Source organism: Silene latifolia, chromosome 2 (assembly GCF_048544455.1).
Source record: "Silene latifolia isolate original U9 population chromosome 2, ASM4854445v1, whole genome shotgun sequence".
Taxonomy (NCBI): Eukaryota; Viridiplantae; Streptophyta; class Magnoliopsida; order Caryophyllales; family Caryophyllaceae; genus Silene; species Silene latifolia.
In genome coordinates, this window is record NC_133527.1 from 123,310,717 (window position 1) to 123,319,956 (window position 9,240).

Consider the following 9,240-nt stretch of genomic DNA (forward strand, 5'->3'; position numbering starts at 1 on the left):
ACTATATAATAATAAAAATTTAAGAATAATTATGTGTGTATAAGTAGAATTAAAGAATATTTTTTTTAAAAAAGGCGTTACTTTGACCCGTTCTGACCCTAAGCCCGACCCAAAACCCGTATAAACCCGTATTTTTCAAACCTAAAATAGACCCGACCCATATTTTACCTGAACCCGTAACCCGCCCGTTTAACCCATTTGACAGGTATAGTTCCCACTAAAGTGCTATGTGACTTAGATTTCTAAGTCAGAACAACAATAGTATTTCCTCCCTATTTCTTAAAATTGACCTATTTATTGGACATGTACAATATATTAGTTTAAAATTGAAATGGAGGGAGTATTTATAAACAAAAACTATAGCTCCAACTCAAAGAAACATCAGATTCTAACCAAGTGGTGAAAATACTCCCTATAAATCTTCACAGGTAATTACAGATGAGGAAAGGCGGAGTTGTGTCGAATTCAACCTAGACAGGAATCAGGATAATGTAAGGGTGTGCTACTGTACTCTTCTTAAGTATGATCGACAACATACAAAATGGGCTTACGCCCAAATCAAGCTGCCTCAGATAATATTTCTAGTTCAGCCCACCATAGGGGAGAGAGTCGCGGTACAGCAGCTTCAGGCGCTAACGAAATCACTTCCCTTAATCTCGAAGTCAGCGCCTGGATTGTAGGTCTCTGCATGGGATCGGGGTTGATACATCGTTGAATGATGTCACATATGATGTCGAGCTCATTAGTTTTGACGGACTTGAGTATTGGGTCAATCAGGTCTTTGTTCTTCTCCTTCAAATACAGTGAAGCCTACAAGATGGACAAGCATAAAATCATCAAATCACCAATGGTGTGTACAATATCGAAATCAGAAAAGACAACTTCAAACTAAGTGAGGATGACGGACAATTTTTATGAATCTTTTTTTTAATTGAAAATTTTGGACATTCTTAAAATTTTACTTGGGTTGAGTATTCTCCTCAGTCCTTAACTCCTTACCTCTTTTCCTCTGGCATTGTGGGTAAATGGATTTAGTCAGAGAAGGTCATTTAGGCCTTGTTCGAGTGTTTAGTGGAGAATTACTTTGATCGTTTCCTTAACATGGTTTGTATGAAAGGGAAGTATGAATGGAAAATCGAATTTCTCACAAGTCACTTATTTCTCTTTGAAAACATGGTATGCCAAATTTCCAAAACAAGTAAAAAGCCGTGAAGGCAAGATTGGAGTCTTGGAGATCAAGATGTACAAATGAAAACATTACCCAATCTATCAAGGAGCCTTCCTTTTCCGAGTAAGGAAGTCTTCCTGTGATGATTTCAAGCAGCAACATACCAAAGTCATACACATTTTCCCGAGGATCAGCACATCTAACGGGTGATCCATCTTCCCCCGAGTCCTTTACTTTGGGTAAACCCTCAAATGGCATCTCGGCAATCTGGGTTTATTATAAGAGAAACACATTATTGCCATACAATGTAAGCATGATTGAGTATACAGGTGCTCAATTGGCACAAAACAAGGATGAATGGTGTACCTTAGCAGCGTAATCATCAGTCAAATATACCATAGTTGAGTTCAACTTGGAATGTACAATTGGAGGATTAAGGTCATGGTGCATATATTGAAGACAATAAGCTACTCCCATTATTGCCCTTACTCTAGCTTTCCAGTCAAGATGTTCAACTTCGTTAACTGGAAAACAAACTCTTGTAAAACTTTCTGAAAAACCACAAGTTCTGGATAAAACGGTCATTTTGTAAGTTATGATTAGATGTAGTGAGACTGGTGACGTTTAAGGTTCAGGGCTCAACCAGAACCTTCGAGTCCTAACTACACCTTACCATGACTAATCGTAGGACAAACTTGCTCAGAACTTCTCATTAAACCGAAATAGCCTTCACTATAAGACATGCACGTAGATATTTACCATGAAGGTGCTCAAAGAGGTTGCCATTTGGGGCATATTCAAACACCATCATTCTAGTAAATGGTTCTTGCTCTTCACAATAGCCAATAAGATTCATAAAATTCTTGTGATTCACTCGGGATAGTGTTTCAATCTGTAGCATGTCTAGGTCAGAAACATAGAATATCATCGTTAAGGAAATTGAAAACAAAAAAAATCATGTTTCGATTTGTAGCATGTCCCAAATTTGCTGTCCACCTCTGAATTTGGTGTTCAACCGATTTTAAGTTTGACCATCGACTTATTCAAGTATATGTCAGGTTTCAAAGTAAAATTTGTTATGTTTGATTTATTGAAACAAATATTTTCAATTTTATCCTTTTTACAATGTTGTATCTATTGTATATTTGTAAGCAAGGATCAGTTAAAGTCGACAAGTTTGATCACCAAAGTCAAGTATGGATAAAATAGATGAGATGGAAAGAGCATATTTTAAGCCACAGCATTGCGCAAGCTTTGGCTCCTACAAACCTTTTTTCTGTATGCTAATTCTGCTTCCGCTGACCAATTAACTGGAGAAGTGATTCTCGTTGATGCAACTGCAATTTCTACTCCACTTGATAAAGTTCCCTTGTAGATTGTGAAGATATCAAAAGCAGCAATAATATTGCTGAAGTCTTCACACGCTGTTTCTAGTTCTGGTCTATTTAGCTTGGGGACACCTGTACTTGAAAAGACAAATATTTCAAGATATTCTCTCACCGCATAGAATGAAAGACAATAAGCATGAAAAAAAGATAGATAATGAGCATGCCAAATTTAAATGTTAATGACGTTCATACTATCAACAATCATGTGGAGGATGATTTTAACCAAAGGTTAACAAATCTAGCTGGTAAAGCCATGAGCGGTGATACTCAAGACCTGGGTTCAAACCCCATTAATATCATATTGGCCCTTGTGGCTCCTATTATACCAAAAAAAACAAAGGCTAACAGATAAGTGGTTACGAAAGGAATATTGTTTTACTTAAAGGATAAACCCTTTTTCAGGATTTTTTACGATATTGTCATTTGGGTCACATTTGTATGACTATGCTAGATGAACAAACATCATTAGCTAATTACGTTGTGGATAAACTTAGACTTAGAAAATGGGTCATTTGTTCAGTTTCAAATCGGGTTAAGTTTGTGCGGCGTCTCCGAGCCAAGTCTTTGTTTTGATTTCGGATTGATTGGGCTCAAGTAAATTCTGGCCACTCAAACTAATCGATTCGTGCTTCAGATCAAGTACCGTTCAAGTCAGTAGGTAGGATCAGGTGAGATCAAGCTACACCATTATTAGGTCAGATGTGAATGAGACAGGTTTACATTAATAATATTATTCATTCCAAAAATAACATGTTGAATACGGAGTATCTCAAAATATTATAATTGAATCAAAGTTTAATGATTTGATTCATATAGTGTGATGGTAGTTTCTTTAGACTCGGGTCAAATCAGTTTAGGTGTTTATGAGTTTCTTTTGACTCAAGTCAAATAAGTTTATGTTGAAATGGACTCGCGCTAATTCAGGTTCGGGTTTTTTACGGGTACACCAACACACCAAATCGAGTACATATTGCTTTAAATCAGTCAGGCTCTGATTACAATATAGGTTACCTCTTTCAGATTTTTTTTAGTCTTGCTTTTCCAAATTTAGATAAACCCTTATCATTTTCCAGACATAAAAACCATACAGCACAAGCATGTATGAAACAAGAACAGAGTCCCAACACAAGAATACTTGTATGTCACGTTTGTTGTTAAACTCCTCCCATATGACGCGTCATTCAGGTTTGGAGTGTGGAGCAAAGCAAATCAACAATTTATATTCAAAAATATGATAAATAAGAGAGTAGAAAATTACCAGTAACAAATGCTTTCTGCAATTGTCCACTAATGCCAGTCTTATAGGGGCGTATAGCTTTTGTGCAGCGACTTCTCCACATGAAATACAATGCAATAGCAGTAGCAAGCAAGAAGGCAACTCCAAGAGCAACAGCGATAAACACCCATACCTTCTGTGAAAGTCCTCCTTTTTCAGATTGGGAGTGGGATTTTTGGGTTGTTTGGCCTGGTTCGTTTACCTGTGGCATTGATGTGACTGCCTTAAATGGGCCCTTCTCAGGGCCCGAAGCTGGAAAAGACCCACTACCTCTGAAAATTGGTTGTGAAGGGAATTGGGATCCAGGATTGCTCCCTTTATCAGGTACTTCGATGTTACTGGATTGCTCGGCTAATTGACGACGTGTGACAGCAGCAACAGCATGCGCTTTTTCAAGCAGAATTGGGTCATATGAAGCTGAAAATAGCCAAAGCCAATAGCTTTTATTCATAGTGAAGCGTAAGTCAAAAATAGAATATTAGATCAAACAGAGAAGAAAGTAAAATGAATATAAACTGTAAATCACAAGTTATAACGTATACTAGTCCTTTCCAATTTTTATTGTCCCGATTTGATTTTGCCCATTAAATTGCTTCAAATGTATGTAGGCATCTAGAGTAAAATTTGTCACCTTTTAATTTAATCCAAACAATTATTATCATAGTATCAATTTCTAAAAAGCCATCGCTATTACGTATTGTAAGAATGTAGCGGTAAAAGTTAGCATCATTTGATCATCAAAGTCATGTCTTGGCATTATAAATGGGATGTGAGGTAGTATACACATACTTTCAAAATTACTGTAGGGGGTGTCTTGAGGACGAAGACCAGAGTCACATACACCATTAGGCCTGCAAATAAAAGCAATTAGGCCAGACTTCAAGCAAAATACATCACAAAAATATGTTTATGGTAAAATCAAAACATAAATATGGCAAAAATTTAAGGCATTTGTGATAATGGTGACTTCTGTAGTTCTATGTAGTAGTTAGTTAGTTACTAACTAAGATATTAGTTCAGCGCATCAGTTAATACAACATAAATAAAGCTAAATTACAGAGTTATTCAACATTTGTAAACATCCACACATCTGAAACTCAAACTTACAAAAGGGAAAATGCATCAACTGATCCAAGGTGTGAAAATGTGAAAATAGTTAAATGCTCAGGAATGAGTATATAATTACCAGAGGCCAAATTTTCTATTATTAACTGATCCAAGGTATTCATCATATTGCAGCTCAGACAGCCAGCTGAGCTCCTTGACTTCTGGAGGTATAGGTCCTTCAAACTTATTATTGCAAAGCAGTCTAGAGCAACAAATAAATTTTCATCACTTTAGTAGATTTGAAGCTAAAAATGTGTTGGCAGACAATGGCATGCCAGTACTTACAATTGTTTCAATGATATTAGCTTTGCAATCTCTGATGGAATCATTCCGGTCAAATTATTGTCTCTCAAGTCCAGTACCTCAAGGAGGGTAAGATGTTCAAATTCAATCGGGATGGCACCAGATAGACGGTTTGTGCGTAATACACTGTTTCAAATAAACATAAGAAATCACAAAAGCTTCACAGAGGAAAGACAGCAAAAGGCGAAACAATTAGGCCAATTTTAACACCACCATTACCCCAGTGCCTCGCGGGCTCCCACAAATTGCGGGGTTGGCCGGTTAAATGTACACTACATGACTCCTATGCTAACAGCACAAAGAGGTTGTTTCCGCATTAATTATAATGAAATGTTTTGAGGAAGTTGCCTGACTTTACTTCACAACAAAGATAATAGCCATTTTAGCGAGCCATTTGGAAAATTTAACATTTTAGCAAAAATGCCAATTGTGTAATTGTTTCATCATGTTTTAAGGAAATACAAAAACACATCAGAGTTTAACATTTTAGCAAAAATGCCAATTGTGTAATTTGACAAATAAATAAATAATACTCACAGAGCTCTTAAATTCGCAAGGTTCCCAAGTTGTGGTGCCAGCGTTCCTCCCAACGAAAGTCCACTTAGATCTCTATAGCGGAAAATGAAACAAACTCAAATAAACTGCTATAATTTATTTCTCTGCTTCTATCATCAATTTAAGCATTACAGAATACAAAGCTCCATAGATGACACAACTAGAGTAGTACAGTCATGACGAATTGGGCCATTGTTTGTTAATGTAAAATGTATGAAACTTACAACATTTGCACTTTCCCGTCAACGCAATGGACACCTAACCAATGGCAAGGCAGATGATCATTTGAATTCCAATTCGCAAGAGAATTAGATGGATCTGACTCTATGTTAGCCCGGAATTTCAACAAAATAGATCCTACACGGATTGAGAAAATAAAAGGAAATGAACATTATGAATGAAACAGAATAATTATTTGTTTATATTAACTGCTCATTGATGCTCCCTCAATTCCAAATTTATTGACCGCATTCAACTGTGTTGGCCAGTGTTTACTTTGACTATTGTTTCTCCCTATATAAGTGAAGATAAAAAGTAAAATTTGTATTTTGTGATAACATATTAGTTATATTCGAATTACTTGACCATCAATGTCAATGGAGCGATAAATTTGACAGGAGGAATGCCTTTATGCTCTCACATACCCTCGAGATTGAGCGAAGAAGTAACTGGAAGTCCTGAACCAAGAATCAAAACCACAAAACATATGAACTGAAGATTAAATGAGCTCCATCTTCCCCTCATTGCTGGCTCCACACAATGCACATTCCCTGACAGGCAGCACCGATACACACCGATATTATGCAGAATCGCCAGGATTCTATACAAACCCTGAATGACCGACTTTCGGTCACAGAGTAAAAAAAACACCACCAAAACAATGGCAGCAATGCCGTCACAAATTTCATAAACGAATTACAATTACACAATAATTCAAAGTTACAGCCCTTGTCTTGAATTCAGCAATCAATTACGAGTCAGTCGGCCGGAAATAATAGCAAAAAGAAGCCTTGTTTGTTTGACAATGTGGCAAGCAGCTTAACCAATTTGACCCCTAAACCAACAATGATGATACACATAATCAGAACTCAAATATGCAAATAAAATACCAAAAGCAAAAACAAACCCTCTTCAAATTATTCAAAAGGGTACTCAAAAATAGCAACAAAAGTACATTATTTGCCAAAGCATGGGAATCAAAGAATAAACTTCATTTACAAGCAAGCAATGCATGAAAATAATATAATCAAAAGATAAGACACAGAATTAAGGTTTACCTGAATTATAACGAGGAAAAGAGGGTGTCCAAGAATCAAACTTTCAGCTGCTGCCTCTAATATGAAATTTATGAAAATATTGAAACAACAAAAAAAAAAAAAAAAAATGTAAGAATGAAAACAATTTTAAAAAATCAATAATTTTTTTTACTGCCCTTGTTGAATTATCAAAAGAGGCTAATTTGTCTTCTTTCTGTCTTTGTTTTCTTGATTTTTTTTCCCCTTCTCTCTCCTATGTTTTTGTTTCTCTCTCCTCCCCCTCTAACAGTAGTAATCCCAGCTTCCATCTTTTCCCTTTCGTTTATTTTCCCCCCTTAATTTTGGGATTATTATTTACTTAAATTTTGTAAATTAATAATCGCCTCTTCAAATGTTTTCTTTGTTATTGTCGATGTCTAACTTGGGTCCACGGGCCGGGTTTGCAATTGGTCGGACTCCCTTGACTCAGGCCCGGCCCGAACTTGTTCTGTGGGAACGTTTGTAGACCTAGCAAAATTGACTCGACCTGAAATCCGAAAATGACCCTTATTGTATGAGCTGAAAGTGTCCCAAAGAGACCCGGTGTCACGGTCCGCTACTTTTGCCGGACCGTGGCGCGCACCCTTGCCCGTCTCAAGGCAAGATGCAAGCGACAAGGATTTTCGTACTAGTGAGGGATCGCCCACTAGCACGATACTCGGGTCTCGGGTCGGTGTGTGTCGGGAATCCTAGTCACGATTATCAAGTCCGGCACACGAAAGCAATAAAAGTAAGCAATACGATTATTGAAAGCAAGCAACAAGCAACAACAAGCTTTTGGATGAGAAGCGGTTTTTCATTGACTAGCACCTCTCAAAGAGGGAAATTTGATTATTTGGTCCTGGTAGCGGGATACATTGAATTTACTGAAGTTTAGTTCGAATAGCGATATACCTATTTATGGAAACCTATTCTAAAACTACTAAGAAAATACTTACTACAAATGTACAAGGAAAATGAAATTACATAAGCATAAATAAATCTAAGGGCTCGAGTGTGCGGATCGTCACACTCTCCCCCACCTAATCTGTTGCCGCCCTCGGCAACACAAAAATCTTGAATGGTGCTTCCGTGTGACATCCTCGGTGAGCTCGATTTGTCCATGCGGTGTTGGGGTTGGCTTGTACAACTCGGCTTGAATCTGCGCTTCATCCCAAACAATGATCGGCATCTTCGTCCCTTCAAGGATAGGCTGGAGTTCCTTGACGTAGAAGCTGCCGAACATCATGTTCTCCAAGTCCACCACATGCTCCTTGTCTCTCGGGAAAGTCCACTTTGCCGCCGCTTTGCTTGAAAAAAGAACTCTTTCGGGCTTTCTCCAATCACGGCTCCAACGGACCTTCATCTTGTCTCTCGTCACTTCAACACCTGCATTCAAGGGTAAGTGAGTTCTCCAGGACGCCGAATCAGCATTTTGGCGCGGCCCCCTGATGGTACAAGGCCTTCTCTCTTGGGTCGACTGACCCGCAAACCAGGACGTCGATTCAGCACATCGACGCGGCCCCCTGATGGTACGAGGCCTACTTCTTTGGGCATCTCTGCCCTCATTGTCTACTCCTCGGTGAGGGGGTAGACTCTTCTTTCGTCCCCCAGGCCACTTAGCATCGTAGTTAGCCTGGGTCTTGTTCGCCCTCGGCTCCACCGAACCTTTAGGCATTCTCCAAGGTCGCATCCCTTGTTTCGGCATCGGTATCACCCTCATAGCCGAAATTCGATGCTGCCCCTTGTCTTCGTCGCCATCTACCGTATTCACTACGATAGACCCCATTAGTAGCATCGATCCGTCACTCGGTTTCAATACCACCAAGGCTTTCTCAAAAGAAACGCATCCCGAGTACTAACTTGAAGTCATCCAGCGGAACGGTGGTGAAGTCGAGCTCCCCTGCCCACTCACCCACTTGGACCGCGACCTTCTTAGCCACTCCTTGGACGCGTCTCATTTTCCCATTGACCGGCTTTAGGCAGCTGTTAGCATCCCGCAGAACTAGCCCCAACCGATCAGCTTCCTCTTTCGTAACAAAGTTGTGGGAGGCGCCCGAGTCGATCAAGGCTCGTGCTTGCTTCCCATTCACCATCAAGTCCACATACATGGATGCAATAAAAGTAAGCAATACGATTATTGAAAGCAAGCAACAAGCAACAACAAGC

General features: G+C 38.8%; 1 protein-coding gene across 2 annotated transcripts; it reads right to left on the reverse strand.

Annotated features, from left to right (window-relative positions):
- Window positions 1-293: 293 nt before the first annotated feature.
- LOC141642935 (protein MALE DISCOVERER 1-like) lies at window positions 294-7,434 on the reverse strand. Of its 2 annotated transcripts, none has more exons than XM_074451934.1 (13): window positions 7,075-7,434; window positions 6,442-6,851; window positions 6,022-6,154; window positions 5,780-5,851; window positions 5,225-5,368; window positions 5,019-5,141; window positions 4,622-4,683; window positions 3,815-4,249; window positions 2,438-2,628; window positions 1,928-2,060; window positions 1,535-1,692; window positions 1,262-1,435; window positions 294-810 (listed from the first exon to the last, which is right to left on the reverse strand). In XM_074451934.1, exons 2-13 carry the CDS (start codon window positions 6,539-6,541, stop codon window positions 559-561), a joined length of 1,977 nt encoding a protein of 658 aa, XP_074308035.1. In that variant the 5' UTR covers window positions 6,542-6,851; window positions 7,075-7,434; the 3' UTR covers window positions 294-558. The 2 variants fall into 2 exon arrangements, with proteins under 2 accessions (XP_074308035.1, XP_074308036.1); XM_074451935.1 differs by having other exon boundaries at window positions 6,442-6,567; window positions 7,075-7,422.
- Window positions 7,435-9,240: the final 1,806 nt, after the last annotated feature.